Raw genomic sequence first — 21,613 nt, 5'->3', positions numbered from 1 at the left:
ACCGACCGGCAGTGTGTCCTCTGCGGCCACAGATGGCGCACGTGATGGCTCCTCCTCCAGTCTACCTATGAGCAGCCCCTCCTAACTCCATGGGCACCGGAGCAGGAGTGCTGGATGATGGAACTGACAGAGCCCCATCTGAACGTCCACGGGTGACCAGCAGGTTATCCAACCGGATGGACAAATCCACCTGTTGGTCGAAGGAAATGGTGGCATCCCTGCAGGCCAGTTCACGTCGGGCGTCCTCTCGTAGGCTGCATCGATAATGGTCGATGAGGGCCCTGTCGTTCCAGCCTGCTCTGGCGGCCAAAGCCCGAAATTCCAGGGCGAAGTCCTGGGCGCGCCTCGTCCCGTGTCTCAGATGTAAGAGCCTCGCCCCCGCCGCTCTGCTCTCAGGTGGATGGTCGAAGACGGCCCTGAAGCGACGGGTGAACTCCTCGAAGTGGTCTGGCGCCGCGTCTCCTTCTCTCCACACAGCGTTTGCCCACTACAGCGCTCTTCTTGTGAGACAGGAGACGAGGGCGGCCCCTCTCTCCCCTCCTGAGGGAGCTGGGTGCACAGTGGCCAGGTAGAGGTCCAGTTGTAACCAGAATCCCTGGCACTGTGCTGCCGTTCCTTCATACTCTCTAGGAAGGGAGACACGCATCCCACTGGAATTCTCTCCGGATGGAACGGATGAAGACAACCCCGGTTGTGCTGGTCGAGGCATTGACTTCCTGTCTCTCCGAGCGGTCCATGGTCTGGACAACGCGATCCATCATGGCACCAAGATGATGTAACATGGCCGAATGTTCCTGGACGCCCTCCTCGACTCCTCTAACCGGGGTACCTGCTCCTGCTGACTCCATTGAAGGTGTGTAATTCTGTCAGGATGGTGTATTGGAGGCGAAGTCAAGTGCAGGAGAGCAGATTATAACGAAAAGGCGCACTTTTATTATAGTTCCAAGAAACGAGAGCACTACATGAATCAAACGCGCTCAATAAACGGAACATAAAAGTAGAGCGCGTAAACTAACACCACCTAACATGAAAACAATTACACACAAAACATATGATGGGAAACAGAGAGTTAAATACAAGTAGCTTAATGGGGAAATGAAAACCAGGTGTGTATGGAAACAAGACAAGACAAATGGATATACGAAAGATGGAGCGGCGATGGCTAGAAAGCCGGTGACGTCGATTACCGAACGCCGCCCGAACAAGGAGAGGGGTTGACTTCGGCAGAAGTCGTGACAAAAACTGAATTTTGACTGTACTGGGCCTTTTTGGTTGATGCTGAGAACTAAATATTTACAGTACCAGTCAAAGGTTTGGACACATCTACTCATTCAAAGGTTTTTGTTTATTTTTTACTTTTTTCTCCATTTTAGAATTATAGTGACGACATCAAAACTATAAAATAACACATATGGAATCATGTAGTAACCCAAAAAGTGTTAAACAAATACAAAATATTTTTTAAATTCTTCAAAGTAGCAACCCTTTGCCTTGATGACAGCTTTGCACAGTCTTGGCGTTCTCTCAACCAGCTTCATGAGGAATGCTTTTCCAACAGTCTTGAAGGAGCTCCCACATATGCTGAGCACTTGTTGGCTGTTTTTCCTTCACTCTGCGCTCCAACTCATCCCAAACCATCTCAATTGGGTTGAGGTCAGGTGATTGTTGAGGCCATGGCACACAAATCTAAGTAGGAATGAATGAAGACTATATACATATGGACAAGCGATGTCAGAGCGGAACGGACTAACATACAGTAGAATAGTATAGAAAACAGTATTTACACATGAGATGAGTAATGCCAGGTATGTAAACATTAAGTGACTAAGATACCGTAGAATAGTATAGAATACAGTATAATCATATGAGATGAGTAATGCAAGATATGTAAACATTATTAAGTGACTAAGATACCGTAGAATAGTATAGAAAACAGTATATGCATATGAGATTTGTAATGCCAGATATGTAAACATTATTAAAGTGACTAGTGTTCCATTCCTTGAAGTGGCCAGTGACTCCTAGTCTGTGCCTATAGGCAGCAGGCTCTAATGTGCTAGTGATGGCTGTTTAACAATCCTGATGGCCTTGAGATAGAAGCTATTTTTCAGTCTCTCGGTCCCAGCTTTGATGCACCTGTACTGACCTCGCCTTTTGGATGATAGCGGGGTGAACAGGCCGTGGCTCAGGTGGTTGATGTCCTTGATGATCTTTTTGGCATTCCTGTGACATCGAGTGCTGTAGGTGTCCTGGAGGGTGGGTAGTTTGCCCCAACTAAATATTTACAGTACCAGTCAAAAGTTTGGACACATCTACTCATTCAAGGGTTTTTGTTTATTTTTTACTGTTTTCTCCATTTTAGAATTATAGTGACGACATCAAAACTATAAAATAACACATATTATATCACGGTAATGTGTTGGGCAGACCGCACCACCCTCTGGAGAGCCTTCCGGTTGCGGGCGGTGCAGTTGCCGTACCAGGCAGTGACACAGCCTGACAGGATGCTTTCAATTGTGCATCTGTAAATATTTGTGATGGTTTTAGGTGACAAGCCGCATTTCTTTAGCCTGCTGAGGTTGAAGAGGCTATGTTGTGCCTTCTTCACCACACTGTCTGTGTGGGTGGTCCATTTCAGTTTGTCAGTGATGTGTACGCCAAGGAACTTGAAGCTATCCACCTTCTCCACTGCTGTCCAGTCGATGTAGATAGTGGGGCGCACCCTCTGCTGTTTCCTGAAGTCCACGATCATCTCCTTTGTTTTGTTGACATTGAGTGAGAGGTTGTTTTCCAGGCACCACACTCCCAGGGCCCTCACCTCCTCCCTGTAGGCTGTCTTGTCATCGTTGGTAATCAAGCCTACTAGTTGTGTCGTCTGCAAACTTGATGATTGAGTTGGCGGCTTGCTTGGCCATGCAGTCATGGGTGAACAGGGAGTACAAGAGGGGAAAGTGGAGGTGTTGTTTCCTACCTTCACTACCTGGGGGCGGCCCGTCAGGAAGTCCAGGACCCAGTTGCACAGGGTGGGGTTCAGACCCAGGGCCCCGAGCTTAATGATGAGCTTGGAGGGTACTATGGTGTTGAATGCTGAGCTATAGACAATAAACAGCATTCTTACATAGGTATTCCTCTTGTCCAGATGGGATAGGCCAGTTTGCAGAGTGATGGCTATTCCATCATCTGTGGATATATTCGGGCGGTAAGCAAATTGAAGTGGGTCCAGGGTGGCAGGTAAGGTAGAAGTGATATGATCCTTGACTAGTCTCTCAAAGCACTTCATGATGACAGATGTGAGTGCTACGGGACGATTGTCATTAAGTTCAGTTACCTTTGCCTTCTTGGGTACAGGAACAATGGTGGCCATCTTGAAGCATGTGGGGACAGCAGACTGGGATAGGGAGAGATTGAATATGCCCGTAAATACACCAGTCAGCTGGTCTGCGCATGCTCTGAGGACGCGGCTAGGGATGCCGTAAACTTCAAAGTGTTTATTTTCAAATGATACCAAGAAAATGCATATCCTTGCTCCAGGGCCTGAGCTACAGGCAGTTAGATTTGGGTATGTGATTTTAGGTGAAAATTGAAAAAAGGGGCGGATCCTTAAGAGGTTTAAACACCCACCCGCTTAACCTGGAAGCCAGCCGCACCAATGTGTCGGAGGAAAACACTGTTCACCTGTCGACCTAGGACAACCTGCAGGAGCCCGGCCCGCCACAAGGAGTCGCTAGAGCTCAATGAGCCAAGTAAAGCCTCCCAGGCCAAACCCTCCCTAACCCGAACAATGCTGGGCCAATTGTGCGCCGCCGTATGGGACTCCTGATCATGGCCTGTTGTGATACAGTCCGGGATCGAACCCAGGTCTGTAGTGATGCTCTAGCACTGCAATGCAGTGCCTTAGACCACTGCGCCCCCTGGGAGGACCAAAAATGTTGTTTCTTAACGGTCTTGGAACAATTTGAGAACCTGACTTTAAATAGAACTATGAAGAAGCCAGTAAGAAACGTTATGCTGAAGTACTGAAATTTCCACAGTAGAACGTTGTTTCTTAACTATTTGAGAACATTCCCAATGTCAAACCAGTTGGAGAACATTCCCAGAACATTCCCAAAATTGAAATGAAATGTATCCATGTTTGAACTTTTAGGAAATGTTCTGTTGGAAGTATTAACAATGTAATTTTTTTGTCAAGTTCCTTAAATGTGCTCAGAATGTCCCAAAGCCAAGTTACTATTCTGCACCATTCCCACAAAGTTGTGGAAAGGTTTTGTATGCAAAATAACTATAGGACCACCACGTTCTCACCAAGCTCTATGGTTCTCACAACGTTATGTGCTAGCTGGGTTGTAAGCCTACATGTATGAAATAAGACAAATATTATCACCCACCGATTATTAAATCACAAAACCAGGTGTGTCTTTCTATAAACTATGTGCAATAAAATTCTTATCAAAAAAATCTGTTGTGCACGTGCAGGTGTGGATATGCACTGTAGTCTATACTATTTTCAGTGACACCTTGCCTTGCACGAGCCTTGTCTTGATCAAGTCCTCTGACTGAACGATGAGATCTTTAACCTCACAAACATTCAATCAAAAAAGAAAACACAGAAATGTTCTCAGTAACATGAAGAAAGAAAGAAAATTTCAACAATATTCTACCAGCTTAATAACGGGTATAAACCTATACTTTCAGGGGTAATCACTTAAATAAATAAGTAGCCACCTCGCAGTACTCCGATGGTAAAAGCCTATCTAACAAAACAACAACAACAAAAGTTTCATCTTTTTAATTTTCATGGAAACATATCAATGCAGATCATTTGTAATCAATTTGAATGAATATGTCAAACAACATACATGTAGTGAGTAAAACAACGCCTTCTTGCTGAAATTATGGCTATAACGAAAGAAATGCTTCATTTGTTTATAGGCAAACAAGAAATAGCGTGGACCAATACACTATTAACATAGTTCTTCAGAGAAAAAGAGTGGCAAAAACCAAAATACACAGTATGCCTGCATGCCAAATATGTATAATGCAACCACTGTAATGAGCTGTACAGCAATCAGAAAGTATTCACACCCTTTGACCTTCTACACATTTTGCTGTTTGACAGCCTGCATTTAAAATTGATTACATTGAAAAAAGAAATTGTCACTGGCCTACACTCAATACCCCATAATATCAAAGTGGAATTATGTTTTTCGAAATGTTTACATATTAATTACAAATGAAAAACTAAAATGTCTTGAGTCAATAAGTATTCAACCCCTTTATTATGACAAGCCTAAAGAAGTTCAGGAGTAAAAATGTGCTTAACAAGTCACATAATAAGTTGCATGGACTCACTCTGTGTGCAATAATAGTGTTAACATGATTTAATTAATAACTACCTCATCTCGGTACCCCACACATACAAGTATATGTAAGTTCCCTCAATCAAGCAGTGAATTTCCAACAGAGATTCAACCACAGAGACCAGGGAGCTTTTCCAATGCCTCGAAATAGAAGGGCACCTATTGGTAGATGGGTAAAAAAAACAGACATTGAATATTGCTTTGAGCATGGTGAAGTTATTAATTAAACTTTAGATGTTGTATCAGTACACCCAGTCACTACAAAGTTACAGGCGTCCTTCCCAACTCAGTTGCCAGAGAGGAAGGAAACCGCTCAGTGATTTCACCATGAGGCCAATCGTGACTTTAAAACAGCTACAGAGTTCAATGGAGGATAGGTTACTCCACAATACTAACCTGACTGACAGAGTGAAAAGAAGGAAGCCTGTACAGAATAAAAATATTCAAAACATGCATCCTGTTTGTAACAAGGCCCTAAAGTAATAAAATAATTTGCAAAGCAATTCACGTTTTGTCCTGAAAACAAACTGTTATGTTTGGGGCAAATCCAATACAACACATTACTGAGTACCACTCTACATATTTTAAAACATGATGGTGGCTGCATCATGTTATGGGTATGTTTGCAATCGTTAAGGACTGTGGAGTATTTCAGGATAAAAAAGAAATGGAATGGAGCTAAGCACAGGCAAAATTCTAGAGGAAAACCGGGTTCAGTCTGCTTTCCACCAGACATTGGGAGATAACTTCACTTTTCAGCAGGACAATAACCTAAAGCACAAGGCCAAATCTACACTGGAGTTGCTTACCAAGAAGACAGTAAATGTTCCTGAGTGGCCGAGTTACAGCTTTGACTTAATTATACTTGACAATCTATGGCAAGACCTGAAAATGGTAGTCCAGCAATGATCAACAACCAATTTTAACAGAGGTTGAATAATTATGAAAATAATAAATGGGCAAATGTTGCACAATCCAGGTGAGAAAAGCTCTCAGAGACTTACAAAAGACTCACAGATGTAATTGCTGCCAAATGTATTCACACCCTTATTGACTCAAGGGTGTGAATACGTATATAAATTAAATATTTCTTATATTTTCAATAAATTTGAAAAAAAGGTTAAAAAATGTTTTCACTTTGTCATTATGGGGTATTGTGTGTAGATACGTGAGAGGAAAACTAATATTTAATCGATTTTGAATTCAGGCTGCAACACAACAAAATATGTAATAAGTCAAGGGGTATGAATACTTTCTGAGCTTTAAAAAGAGACTCTTAAAGTAAAAAAATGACAGATGTTTGGTCAACTTCTGTGAATTTAAAAACTTCTAAATAATTTGAATTATTTTGTTGGTGTGAGGAGTACATTCTTCGTAAGCCAACATGTGTCTGATAGGTATAGACCTATCATAATCAATAGCTATACAATTTGTTTGGAAAATGAAAGGGTCCAACGTCATTAAGCATGCAATCAATAGTCTTTAAATACTACAGAAACTAAAAGCCTCTGCATGAAAATAATCCATCAGCCGTGCCGTCAATTTATCAGCTAGCCTTAGCCATGGGTAACCGACGTAATCATCACTCCCTTAATCAAGCACACCAGGGATCCCTCAAAATGCATTGTTAGAAATGGTTTGTATTCTATTAAACTGTAAATATTATGAATTGAGTATGGTTTCCATATGGCCATTGTGCACATGCAGATTAAATTGTTTGCAATAATGGTAGAGTAGGTATATTCAAGCAAAAGTGGCAGATTTTCGGTGGTTTTAGCACATGTCTATATAGGTTCATGCCTTCCAGTCCACGTTTCAATGACTGCAGGTAACTATTCGGATGGATAACAATGCGAATACCCTTGTAAATTAACGTTATTTTGCAAACCTATATCACGGCCGAAAACGTGCACATCAGCATCAATCCGTAAATGCATTAAAAATAACATTTCCTAATGGCAAGTTAATTCTAGACATTATTAATAAAATATATTTAAACAGAGACATCTTTGTCATGGAGAATAGCTTTCGTTAGATTTTAATTTCCAAGCGCATGTTTGTTCCGATTACCAAGAGTTCTCGTCGGTGTGACAAAGGCCCTCTTGACAGAAGTTCAACTCCAAAACCCGGAAAAGATTGGGTGAAGTAGCCTGGGCTAACACACGCGAAGGAGGAGACCAATGAAATGGGGAAGGAGTCTTGAGCGCAGCCAACGAGATTGACGTAATGGACGCGTCAAATGAATCTCCGCACACTTGAGCCTTCGGGATGGACAAATGTTCCCTTATGGGACAAAAAGCACTTCAGTACCTTTGCCCAAACTCGCCGTCTTCGATCATTTTACCAGAAATGAAAGGGCAGCGCTAAAGGAAAAACGCACAGCAAAACCATTTTCCTCATCTCATGTGCAGAGGGGAGAGACCGCACTTTTCGGCCATTCTTAAACTGCGAAAGGACAACATCTCACACCAAAGGCAATGGGTAAGCTCTCCCTACTGGGGACACACTGGTTGAATCAACATAGTTTACACGTCATTTCAATGGAATTACGTTGAACCAACGCGGAAAAGACGTTGAATTGAGTTCGTTGCACAGTGGGCCGTGATTCATTTGGCATGGACTCATCAAGAGAAAATATTTGCATAAAAAGAGATTTAGAGGTTTTACCATTATATTGCACTATCCTATTCTCAAATGCGTCCATCCATGTATCATTCCAATGTCTCTGTTTCCATTTATTTTTAACCTACATTTGGATTGAGCTGCTTTCCAAAGTTTGAGATCATTATAGGTTATTGGACATTGTATTTCAAGGCCATAATAATACTAATGATATAGGTTAGATCGAGGATATGGAATGGTGCTTTGGAAACGTGAGTGCGCGCTCTGCAATAAGCTATAAGCTACAGGCTATTGTGGTTATGCTATTTGTTTAAAACACGGTTACATTGATCTGTCGAGGCTATGCACCTCAATGCAATTCCTTATTTGTTTCTTGCAGATCAAACATATGGAGAAGTGAACCAGCTTGGCGGGGTATTTGTCAACGGACGACCACTTCCAAATTCGATTCGGATCAGAATCGTGGAATTAGCTCAACTTGGAATACGACCGTGTGACATCAGTAGGCAGCTTCGAGTCTCCCATGGCTGTGTGAGCAAGATACTAGCGAGATACAACGAGACGGGTTCGATACTGCCCGGTGCCATAGGAGGAAGTAAACCCCGGGTCACAACACCCAACGTGGTGAAAAGTATAAGGGATTACAAACAAGGAGACCCTGGAATATTTGCTTGGGAGATCAGGGACAGGCTTCTTACAGATGCCGTGTGTGATAAGTATAACGTTCCCTCCGTCAGCTCCATAAGCCGTATTTTACGCAACAAAATAGGAAATCTTTCCCAGCCGGGACAATATGAGAACAGCAAGCCAATCCATCCTCAGCTCTCCTACAACCACATGTACCCGTACTCATACCCCAGCGCAATGTCACCCACTGGGACAAAAATTGGCAGCGGTCCCGGTATACCGGTCACGCCGGGCCATGTCAGCCTCTCCCGCCATGGTTGGCCTTCCGTGCACACAGTCAGCAACATTTTGGGCATCCGAGCCTTCATGGACCCTGCAGGTTGGTGGTCAAATTGAATTTGACTCTTGTAACTCGGTTGATTATTCAGAAACTGCATTACTGAGTGCATACATACACACTTCTCAAATTGGAAATATTTCCAGGTGCATTATAGTGCAATATCTACGAATCGGTGTCTCTTGTCAATCAAACAGATATTTCATACAATTCCATATGAATGAGAAACAACGTAAAACAACCAACTTATATTTAACGACATAGATTGATAAATAAAATAACATTTTAGGTTTAACTGTAAAATAGTGAAACGGTATTATGGGGCTAATAGGCTAGGCCTAAAATAGCCCTATACGTTAGTCATACAACGAAAGTTAATTTAAAAATAAATGGAGCCAAATTACACATCTGATATAAATATGGACGCCAAATCCTCTTGAAATGTGTCAATGGTCAAATAAGGCTAGCCTATCGGTGTGAGGACTACTTTGTGGTTTGGCTATTAGTAGGTCTACTCATAGTTCTACATCGAACCCGTAGCCCATTGTGAACGTTAATTGAACGTCTTATTTTATTTGAGATATATCATTGTTTCCCTTCACAATATAGCGTTATAATCGCATGTAATCGGGCCTCTGTAAATGGAAGAGGCAAACGCTATAGGTGTCAAATAAAGAAGAATGTTTAAAATATAAAATGTTGTTCTAAATTTTCATGATAGATCTTACAAAAAAATGGCATGGAACACATTGTGGCCACAAACATTCGATCTGATTTTAGAAAATAAAGATTTGGCTGAAGTGTGTGTTTAACGAAGAATTTCCACACGAATTTACCTAAATCAAAAAACTATGTTTATCATAGCATGGCTTTGTGCAAGGGGAATGTTGTCCTCAGTAGAGGTATATCCGAAAATATCGATACAAATCGAATAAAAACCTAAAATGGTTTGTAGACTTAATAATGTTATATTCTACACTGAAACATTTCCCACAGCCATCGCTGGAACGGAGGGGTACCCATCAAAAATGGAGGAGTGGGCGAGCGTAAACAGAGCGACGTTTTCCTCTGCCCATGGTGTCAACGGAATAGAGAAATCCTCCCTAGAGGCAGACCACAAGTTTCCTCAGGTACATTTATGAATCAAATACGCAAACAATACACAAACAACGAATGTGTTCATAGTTTGATCAGAAATCCGTTTCCACTACATGTCCACTGTATATACAATGCATGCATAAACGTGTTTGGGGGCGGATTTGCTTCTCTGTGCTTAAAATGCATTCTTTTCTTATTTTCCTTTCCAGTCTTCTTCAAACCTATCTAGTTATGTCCCTGCTTGTGCCTACTCTCCCCCAAACCAATACGGGGTGTATGGTGGACCAGCAGGTAACTATATGACAACTGGACACCACTGGCAGTCTCAAAGCACGAGCCTTGCCCACCCCAACAGCGAAGCAACGATGCAAGGTGGAGACCTCCACATGGCGATGTCCTTCAAACACTCAGCACGAGAAGGTAAACCATGCAGTCTGTGTACTTAGCTATACGTTTTTACATTTCAAATGCGCAGGTGATATTTCAATGCAGAACAATGGCAGGCACGGCTTAAGGCAGCTGTCAATCAAACACCAGCAATTTGTATATGCACTCGTCAAACAAAAAAGATTAGGGCTTGTGGGTCGAAAGCTAACGACCCATCAGTAGGTGTCCAATTTGGGGGTCTAGGAAGACAACAGTTGACGTTTAGAGAATGTCTGAACAGAGGAGGCGCTGCGTTGTGCGACTCATAAGGAAACCATAAAGTCCTCTGAGAGAAGGCATTGGAAGTGTAGGCTACTTTATTTACTGTGCAAGTCGTTTTGGCCTATGGGTATAACACAGCAGTACCCACTCAGGTGATGACTGTAGGCCTATAGGGGATCTTGAAGAACCCATGAATAATATTTGAATAGGCCTATATGATTACTATAACGACTTCGACCTTATTCTTCAAACGGTTCAGGCCTACATATTCTTAAAAATATAAAGTTGCAATTATGATGTTCAAATTATGTTTATTCAATTTGCGAAGAAAAGTTAGGCTGCATTATGTTCTTATTTTCAAGCTTTTAGTGCGTTTGCTTTTTAATGACGAGTAGGTCGATTCGGGAATGTTTTTCTTTTTACAGATACAAATGTCGTTAATATAAATGACATTAGCGTTGTCAATTCATTCATTCGACTTATTAAAAAAAATAAAAAATACGTCATGAAGAGATAGCCTGATAAGCTAATTAATGTTACACCAATGAGCACCATTCTACATTAAATAGTTGATTAGGTCTACATGATCCATACCCTGTTGGAAAATCGATAGTGCTGTTTATCCAACCATTTTGATGTCAGTAGCTTGGCCTATGTCCCTATAATATTTTGGTGTGAAGAAATGTTGCTACATATGCTGAACAAAAGTATAAAAGCAACATGCAACAATTTCAAATATTACGTTTTTCCCCACAAAAGATTGCTTTATTAAAGTTTCATCACCTGTCCTGGTGGGTGGTCTCAGACGATCCCGCAGGTGAAGAAGCCTGGTGTGGAGGTCCCGGGGCTGGCGTGGATACACGTGGTCTGCGGTTGTGAGGCGGATTGGACATACTGCCAAATTCTAGAAAACGAGGTGGCTTATGGTAGAAAGATGAACCTTCAATTCTCTGGCAACGGCTCTGGTGGACATTCCTGTAGTCAGTATGCCAATTTCACACTCCCTCAAAACTTGAGACATCTGTGGCATTGTGATGTGTGACAAAACTGCACATCTTAGAGTGGTATTTTATTGTTTCTGGCATAAGGTGCACCTTTGTAAGGATCATGCTGTTTAATCAGTTTCTTGATATGCCACACCTGTCAGGTGGATGGATTATCTTGGGAAATGAGAAATACTCACTAACAGGGATGTAAACAAATTTGCACACAACATTTGAGAGAAATAAGCTTTTTGTGCATATGGAACGTTTCTAGGATATTTTATTTCAGCTCATGGGACCAACACTTTACATGCTGCGTTTGTATTTGTGTTCTGTAGTATGTTAGGTCTACAATACAATGGACACATATGATTCCATAACCATTTGATAGGCTACTATTGACAGCCCAATAACCTTGATCTATGTCAGATGAGACATCAGAGACTCCTCTGTCTAGATATCTCAATAATTAAAACGGCCAGACATGCCATATCTTTTGCTGCAGTCGTGGTGAGGTATGGTATGGCGTTGTCTTTTGAGATTGTATTGCGATATCTGCTCTTCTTGCCACGTCTTTGGGGCCTACAGCTAACACGCGTTTGTGTTCTCACTGGTCTGATGATGGATAGAATTACGATTTATTTGTTCCATTGAACGTATCTCTTGTTTGTTTTTCACAGGAGACAGAAAACTTCCCAGTCCCTTGAGCAAGCACCAGCACGAGGCGTTGAGCGTACACGGACTATCTCTCCCGACCTCCGCTTCATAACACAACGAAACCAACGGACAGTCAAGATCACAGGCAATGTAGCCTAAAGAAAATGCGTAAAATTAAAAGATTTAAAAAAATGCATAATCCACTAGTAAGTGACGAACCTACATTTTCAACGTCATTCCGTGTAATTGCATTGCATGCCAATAGGCTAGAAATCTAAAATAATCGAATGTCGACATGAATGATGGTACAGTCTTGTTTCACCTGCACCAATGCAGCGGTGGTGTGTTGATTAGGACATCATTATTACATATTTAAAATTCCACTCATTCAAAACTCATCCCAAATCGAAATTGTGTAAAACGAATGATGTAGCCAGCCTAGCAGTCTTGACAGTTCCAACGCATTGTTTCTCGCAACAGATGGTAATCCTGCATGCTCTCTGGGTTCAGACAATCGTGCACAATCTCTATTTGTTAGGCCTATGTCCGGAAAGGGACAATTCAAAATGTTATTAACAATATCATGTAGGCCTATTTGTAATTTTGTAAATTATATCTACAGAAGCTGTATTATATATTTTTATAGCCTAACTGTGCGTAATAAAGGCATGCTAAACGGGAAATGCCTCGTTCATATCTTTTGGATTTGCCTAATTCCTGCAGTTTATGTTGTTGGCTCCTGGTAAAATTAAAATGATGCATTTGCAGTTGGTAAAATAACTTCGAGGTAAGGATTCAGTATAACCGTTTTTTCCCCTGATGTGTCACTCACCATGCCTCCCTTCAATTTCGTGCAAACCAAGCTTTTCTGGAGTTAATGATGCTTCGCACTTTTCGGCGCCTTGCAAGATGGTATCTGTAGGCCGACACCTTTGGCCGGATGCCACCGTCAGGCTTGCCCCCCCCACCCCATCTGGGTAAGGAGGCTGGTCGCAATAGCTACCCAACAATCAGTACACCAACACGCCCTTATTTGATATAGGCTCCAGACCATGACAAAAATCATACAATGACGCATCTATTGGATAGCCAATTCCAAGTCAAACACGAAACACCCGATAATCCAACATACAGTATCAGAACCGACTGTACACAAACCTCTGGAGCCCCTGATCAATTCAAACATCACGCAGAAATGCAGGTCATGCGTCCGCAACTGCGGTTACGCACCGTTTGCATCAGTAATCATAGAAGGATACAAGACAGACGTGTTGTAAAGCGAACGCTAATAATGCTATGCCGGGAGGAGCATTAACGACGTTTAAAAGTGATATGTTGTAAATGTACCTCCATTTGGGACTGCGTATCGTGTTGATCTTCAGACAAACATTCGAGCTTGGGTTTGATCAATTGTTGACCGTGAGCAAGCTATGACTGATCGATTAAACCAGACTGCCCACATTCACAGCTACATTTTCCCTCTATGCACATTTGTTTTTGCTAATTGTTTATTTCAGTTTACAGTTTACGTCTGTTCAACTGAATTCTGATCGAATGGGTATTCGCCCATCCAAACCGTGTGAGCTATAGGTTGCCTTGGAAGTGGAATACACAGAGAGATCATATGCCTAATCGAAATTAGATTAATATAAGATTATATTTATTATATTATACTAGTATGAATGATAGGCTACCTTGGACAGAATATATTTTGATATGTAGTAAATTGAAATGAATCCAACTCAAAGCCTTCTTGAAATACTACAAGGCTACTGTAATTTATTCTCACTACAATAAGGTATTATGAATATAAACACGAACATGAATGTACAGTATGTATTAAGATAATGCTTATATGTTGATATTTCTGTATTAATGTTATAATCTATATTATAAAATGCGTGGTTCGAGCCTTGAATGCTGATTGGCTAAAAGCCGTGTTATATCAGACTATATACCACGGGTATGACAAAACGTTTATTTTTACTCTTCTAATTATGTTGGAAGACAGTTTATAATAGCAATAAGGCATCTCAGAGGTTTGTGGTATTTGGGCAATATACCACACACTCTCGGGCCTTATTGCTTAAATATTTTTATTCATTATTATCATTATTATATATATATTTTTTTTTTCTTATTTAAGGATAGCCTATACGTGATTCCCTGCATTCTAGAATGACCTAATACATAAATTCAGAATACCTATAAGAAATTGTCATTACATATTTAAAAATATTATTATTATTATTATAGAAAATTATTGTACAACGCTAAACAGATATTCATTATTATCTGGTTATGTAATGCTGCATTAGATAGACGTATTGAGTGTCTATAAAAAAATATATTTGTTTAAGGCAAGGGAGTTGACAACATTTCAGGATGAATACAGAGGCCTATTTGGAGGTTTTGAGGCGTAAACAGAGAGCAATTTAGGAATTTTTATATCTGCGTAAAGGACTAAAAATACTAACCAAGAAAACCTTATGAAAATACAGTTAGTGGAAGTGGAAAACATAGTTTGGTTAAGCGCTTACGTTTAACAATCTTCAGAGTACAGTTTGCCTGTGTGGTGGATAATAACCCAGTCAAGCCAAGCCACGGACCTCTCTCTCAGACGAGGACACGTGGGACTTTCTGAACAGTAATATACAGAAGATTCTAAACACAATACAGATACTGGTAGGTCAGCCTTGTTGTTTAACTTTTTTAATCCTTACACTATCCATATTTTGTGAAATGCCGTTTTCATAATCCAAATGACCACATGTAGGCCAAATGCACTCCAAAATGTTGATATTGGATTGAAATAGATGTGCTGAAGATCATGTATAAGAAACTGACTTTAACAAAAGGTTTTTGGAGGACGTTCTACTCGGGGTGAGCAGGTTTGCTGTATGGACAGTAGTCAGAAAGACAGGGATGCGTCTCAAATGGCTCCCTATTCCCATATTGCCCTACTTTTGACCAGGTGTCATTGGGCTCTGGTCAAAAGTAGTGCACTTTTTAGTGAATAGGTTGCCATTTGGGACACACAGGAAGTTGTTAAGAGCAGGAGCATGTAGCAGAGAGAGAGAGAGATGTGCGTGGTAGGGTTACCATGGACACCTGGTGATGGACATCAACAAAGGGATGGGGAGCTGCAGCATGCAGCTTCCTCCATCACACAGTCCAGTGTGTCTCCTCTGCAATCGACACCCCCTCACCACCATGTACCTTAAAACCCTGCCCGAGGCACATCCCACGGGGCGCAGACGTCAGTTCAACGCCTATTCCACGTTGGTTCAACGTGATTTCATTGAAATGACGTGGAAACAACGTTGGTTCAACCAGTGTGTGCCCAGCGGGATAGGACTGCGTACCAAACGGCACCTTATTTTCTATTTAGTTCACTACTTAGTGTCATTTGAGACACACACATAGGACTGCTGTGACAGGCGGAGGCCAAAATATAGTGTGTGTCCTGTCCTTATTAGTCATTAGTATTATGTGTTAGAGCAGGGTTGTCAAACTCATTCCATGGAGGGCCTAGTTTCTGCAGGCTTCTGTCTTTTCCTTTCAATTAAGACCTAGACAACCAGGTGAGGAGAGTTCCTTACTAATTAGTGACCTTAATTCTTCAGTCAAGTGCAAGCGAGTGGAGCGAAAACCCTGCCCGACACTCGGTGTGTTACGGTGAGAGTCCACACAGAGATCCAATACATTACTTATAGAATTGATAGAGTTAGGGATTCTACAGGATATATAATACTGAGAGTCTATATTTCCACACACAATGTGCTTAAAATTCATTAACCAAATTATCTGAACCTGAAGTAGGCATATCAGAATTTATGCAGCACCTTGACCTGAGGGACAGTTCTCAATTTGCATGTTAGTATTTAATTTCTGCTAAGCCAAACTAGAAAAGTGCAACTGTTGTCATCGCCAGTGTTGAGGTTAGTACAGACAAAATGAAAATAAATATGATCTAACATGATCATTTCCTGATCATAATGTTTATTTGACTAACAAGTAGTAATTCTGCAAAAATACAACAAATATTTACGGAACGATTAGCCCCATTTGCAGGAGCATTTTTACTGAAAGTGTGTGTGTACCTGTGTGTACCCGTGTGTGTGTACCCGTGTGTGTGCCCACGCGCGTGTGTGTATGCAACACTCTGTGAGCCTCAATAGCCTCGACGGCAGGAGAAAACTGTTTGACTTTGGACCTATATATTCAACATTTTCTCACCATTCAAAGGCTATTGGACTGTTTGTTTGCTGAGGCCTGCTGCAGACAGATAATGAGCAATGTAAGGTGATCCTCCAGCAAACAGCTACTGCTGAATGGAGATGTGCCATTACTGGGACAAGTCTAAGCCTTACTGAGCACAAATCTGACAGAGAAAACACTGGGCCTAAAATGAGCCTTCAGTTTGATGGCCTACCACCTGGACTGACTGACGGCTGACTGAAGTCTGACTGACTGACTAACTGGCTGACTGACTGATAGCCCGCACAACTGATCACATCATCGCTGGCGGTTATTCTGAGGACAGGCCCACATCAATCTGCTCGCACCCTCCCCCTACACACACACACACACACACACACACACACACACACACACACACACACACACACACACACACACACACACACACACACACACACACACACACACACACACACACACACACACACACACACACACACACACACACACACATACACACACACACACACACACACGTGTTTGTATTGTACGCACACAGTCCAAATGAATGTATCATGTTAGTACATCTAAAAGCTTGTCTAAAGATGATTAATAGCTATATAATATAAGTTAATTCACTAGCTTGTGAAATAACTTGTTATGTTTTGCTTGCTGTCATATCAATTACCATGTACCTTTATGTACAGTTGTAAGGAAACTGGTTATGACTTCCCCAACAATCAGTTTTTCTCCACACACCCCGAGGCAGGGCCACATTAATCTCTGCCGTGTCAGACATGTATTATAGTACAGAACACACCTCCATTCCAAGACGCACCGTCTAAATGTCACCCTCTCAGCAGCACAGAATCAAGGCGCCAGGACTAAGACTGGAGGCAGAGTATTAAACCACAAGTGACCTTCTGCTCCACGCTAGAAGACGCAGAGTGATGATGTACATGCTACTCTCAATCTGCACGCATGGGTCAGATTTGAGTTATTAGTCAAAAGTAGAAAGTAATATAATTTGAACAAAAGCAAATGAATTCAAATTGAATTAATTTCAGTATATTGACATAAAAACGGTGTACATTCACTTGCACACAAAACGTTGATATTTCTAAGGTGGATAGTGTGTTGTGTCCTTTGCGTTAAAAAGTGGTAAACCTAAAGCGATATCTATCTGAGGGTCAAGACTTTTGAAGCAAACACACTCAGACACAAAAGAGCTTCTTCATGGGAAAGGCTAGCAGCATACCGCCAGCCAGCCCCCACCTTCTCAAGTGACCATGGCTCGGCTTGGATTACCTCGTTCACTCTCAGCCCTCAACAAAAGTGTCAGGAGAGCGGAGGAAGTGCTGTGCTGTCTGTCCACCTCATCCTTGAGTCCCTTTCAGAAGATGCCCGATGTTCAAAGTCAGCCCTGACTAGCCTCTCTTTTCTTATTTTACTGCAGAAATTTAAGGAGAGAGCAAATAAACACTGAGAGCAAGTAAACACAAATAAACGAGTACTGACAGAAATCCTGAAACCAGTGGTCAGCATTTTGACTGGTGCTTGAGATACAATGTTGTCCCACCCCATCTCCCTCATCATGAATTATCCCTATTTTTGGATAATCTGTCAAGATGTCACTATCCTAACATTAGCATCTGATAAATAACAAAAGCTAATGGGAAATCTGGACGTTTTAACAGTGTGTCCGTAATAATAAGTTGGTGGGTACTTATATCTGTCCTATTTCACAAAAGTGTGTATTAATACACGTGTGAATTGGAAATGTGTTTTTTTGTACATCCCACTCTCCCTGAGACACCTTCGGTGTGTGGGGTCACGGCCAGGGTCTGACAATATCAACGACGACCCTGGAGCAATTAGGGTTAAATGCCTTGCTCAAGGGCACATTGTCGGCTCAGGGATTCAAACTAGCGACCTCTCAGTTACTGGCCCAACGCTCTAACCGCTAGGCGCTGTGTGTGTGTGACCGTTTTTGAGTGTGTGCTTGTGTCACTCCTATATCACTATCACCCTCAGCAGAATTGCTCAATTTGTACGGTCTACTGTAGACAGACTGCGGAGCTAGTTTGTCTAAGGGGGTTGATGTACTTGCTTGTAGTGAATGATAGGTGCGTGACTAAATGTTATGTCGTTCCGTCTGAATGCATGGCTGCTTCTCAGTCAGAACTAGAATACCACTCAAGAGATGAATCTACCCCAGAGTTCCGTATCCGCTATCAAACACCTCTCCAACTAATTACTCTGAAATGGCAACATCATTTTGTGTTGCAACCTCAGAGCATCGGGTATCAATTATGACCGCTTAACCTGTCAGACAAAAGACAACTCTTACACCTTTGTTCGCCACAGATGACGCCATCTTAGTTTTTGAAATATACCGCGTTGCCTGGCTACAATACCAGAGGATCTCAGAAGTATTCACCCATCACCTCCAGACATTTACACATAATAATAGTTATCTTATGGAACAAACAAGGGCATGAATCCTATTTGAATTTGCGTTTTTAGACCTGTGATACAGGTAAGTAAGAAGAAACAGAGTTTATGCTCTGAGACGACTGTGACTTTGTCTAACAATTCTCTCAGCGTTTTTTACATCTGACAGTTTAGTCTAGTCGAAGACCGAGTCGAGCACCACCCACTACACTACACCTCCCTCTCCCTCCCTCCAATGGCTGGCCCCACTTCTGGGTTCCACGCATGACATCATTTCCTCTCAGCAGTCTCAGAGAGTCCTCTGAACTCTTGTTCAGATACCAACGTCGGTCCAGTGAAAGATGCACCAGTGTTGGTACTGTCCTACCAGGGCTTTTCCTTATTTAATGAACAATAACAAGACACATTTAAGAAAAGAGTCTGAACTATTTTAAGAAAGAAGGTCTAAGCAATTTTTTAAAAGAAGAGTGAACGCACAACTAACCCGGAGATGATGAAACTACATGATCCAATTTCATGGGTTAAATACAGTTCAGGATCTAATTTTTGACCTTTTAAATATTTTGTGAAAATACGAAGACAATTTCCAAAGAAATCTTAATTAAAAACCTACGGGTTTCTGGAATCTAAGATGAACTGTATTTATAATGAGGTATCAAACATGAATCTTGATTAAGTTTATTACAGATTCAGAACTAAAGAGAGAAATACAGTGCCTTCAGAAAGTTTTCATACCCTTGACATTTTGTTGTTTTTCAGCCTGAATTCAAAATGAATTTAGTTCTTTTTTAAATCTCACCCATCTACACACACAATATCCCAAAATGACAGAGAAAACATGTTTTTAGACGTTTTTGCAAATGTATTGAAAATTAAATCAAATGCATCCAATTTCCTTTGATCATCCTGGCGATGTCACTGAAACGTGATTGGAATCCACCTGTGGCCAATTCAACTGTTTGGACATGATTTAGAAAGAAACACACCTTTCTATAGAAGCTCCCACAGTTTCCAGTGCATTTCAGAGCAGAAACTATACCATAAGGAACTGTCTGTAGATCTCTGAAATAAAATCGTAATGAAGCATATATCTGAGGAAGGGTATAAAACCATTTCTAGAATGTTGAATGTTCCCAGGATCACAGTGGTCTGAGATGGGATAACTTGCCAGAAGGACAGCAGTCTCTACACCTATCGGGGCTTTATGGGAGAGAGGCCAGACGGAAGACACTCCTGAGAAAAAGGCACATGACAGCATGCCTGGAGTTTACAAAAAGGCATGTTTATAGACTCTGAGCGCATAAGGCAAAATATTCTGTGGTCTAATGAGACAGAAATTGAACTATTTGTTCTGAATGCAAAGTGCTATGTCTGGAGAAAACCAGGCACAGCACATCACCCGTCTAACACATCCCTTCCATGAAGCATGGTGGTGACAGCATCATGCTATGGCAATGCTTCAGCAGCAAGGACAGGGAGACTGGGAACAAGGTGAGGGAACAATGAACTGAGCCAAATAAAGACAAATCCTTGATGAGAAACCTGCTTCAGAGTACAAACGATCTTAGACTGGGGCAAAAATGTAAATTGACCCCAAGCATACAGCCAAAGCAATGCTGGAATGACTTCCGAACAAGAATGTGAAAGTCCTTGAGTGGTCCAACCAAAGCCCAGACTTGAATCCCATTGAAAATCTGTGGAAAGACTTGAAGATTGCTGTTCACCACCACTCCCCATCTAACTTAACAGCGCTTGAGAAAATCTGCAAGGAATAATGAAAGAAAATTCCCAAATCCAGACGTGCAAATTTGTTACAGACATACCCAATATGACTCAAAGCTGTAATCGCCGCCAAAAGGTGCTTCTACAAAGTATTGACCCAAGGGTGTGAATACTTATGTAAATGAGATATTCCTGTATTTAATTTTCAATATACTTGCTAACATTTCTAGAAACATGTTTTCACTTTGTCATTATGGGGTATTTCATGCATTTTGAATTCAGGCTGTAACACAACAAAACGTGGAATAAGTCAAGGGGTATGAATACTTCCTGACGACACTGTACGTTGTGTACCAAAAGTGCAAACTTTAGTTTCAGCGATAACACATTGCGAGCTTAAACACCCTCTACGTAGAGATATGCTTCATAAAAGTACAATGTTACCACAGTATTGATATTTCCAAGAGAAGTAACTTGAATTCTCATGCATCATGAGGTTACAATAATGTGGTTAAATCCCCCATGCAGTCTTTATAATATCATCACTGTATGTTTAATACACCACTGTGTGTTTATTTAATGAAAACAACCTCAAAATAGATATTTTTATCATATATTTCCCGGAGCCTCCCTTGGCCCTTGAAATGCTCAGTTTGATCGTGTGGGCGTTAGAAAACAAAACTGGTAGATTTTCACATACACAGATCTGATTGGCTGATAGAATGGTCTAAAGCCCACCCCCTTACCCAGATGAACAGTCATTAGTCTAGTTTAATCAGGTCACATTGCGATGTCATGATGTGGGCCCAAAGTTCCATCCCACCTGAACAGGCTGAAATTCCAACACATTTTTTCAAACATCTCTTACACAAAATGGCATCGTTCTTTTCTCAATTTCAGAGTGT

The 21,613-nt window shown here is 41.4% G+C and overlaps 1 protein-coding gene across 1 annotated transcript; it reads left to right on the top strand.

Annotated features, from left to right (window-relative positions):
* The first annotated feature begins 7,634 nt into the window (after positions 1–7,634).
* LOC129824939 (paired box protein Pax-1-like) lies at positions 7,635–14,178 on the top strand. Its single transcript, XM_055884510.1, has 5 exons — positions 7,635–7,838; positions 8,359–8,985; positions 9,940–10,073; positions 10,251–10,461; positions 12,353–14,178. The coding sequence occupies exons 1-5, from the start codon at positions 7,835–7,837 to the stop codon at positions 12,439–12,441; spliced, it is 1,065 nt and encodes a 354-aa protein (XP_055740485.1). The 5' UTR covers positions 7,635–7,834; the 3' UTR covers positions 12,442–14,178.
* The last annotated feature ends 7,435 nt before the right edge of the window (positions 14,179–21,613 follow it).

The sequence above is a fragment of the Salvelinus fontinalis genome, chromosome 27, assembly GCF_029448725.1.
Source record: "Salvelinus fontinalis isolate EN_2023a chromosome 27, ASM2944872v1, whole genome shotgun sequence".
Lineage (NCBI taxonomy): Eukaryota > Metazoa > Chordata > Actinopteri > Salmoniformes > Salmonidae > Salvelinus > Salvelinus fontinalis.
This window is presented reverse-complemented; position numbering and strand designations above follow the sequence as displayed.

Excerpts from the sequence above, each read along its gene's own strand:
- LOC129824939 (XM_055884510.1), top strand. Across the intron at positions 10,074-10,250 it reads CAGACCACAAGTTTCCTCAG|TCTTCTTCAAACCTATCTAG; the intron begins GTACATTTATGA and ends TTTCCTTTCCAG. Across the intron at positions 10,462-12,352 it reads CAAACACTCAGCACGAGAAG|GAGACAGAAAACTTCCCAGT; the intron begins GTAAACCATGCA and ends TGTTTTTCACAG.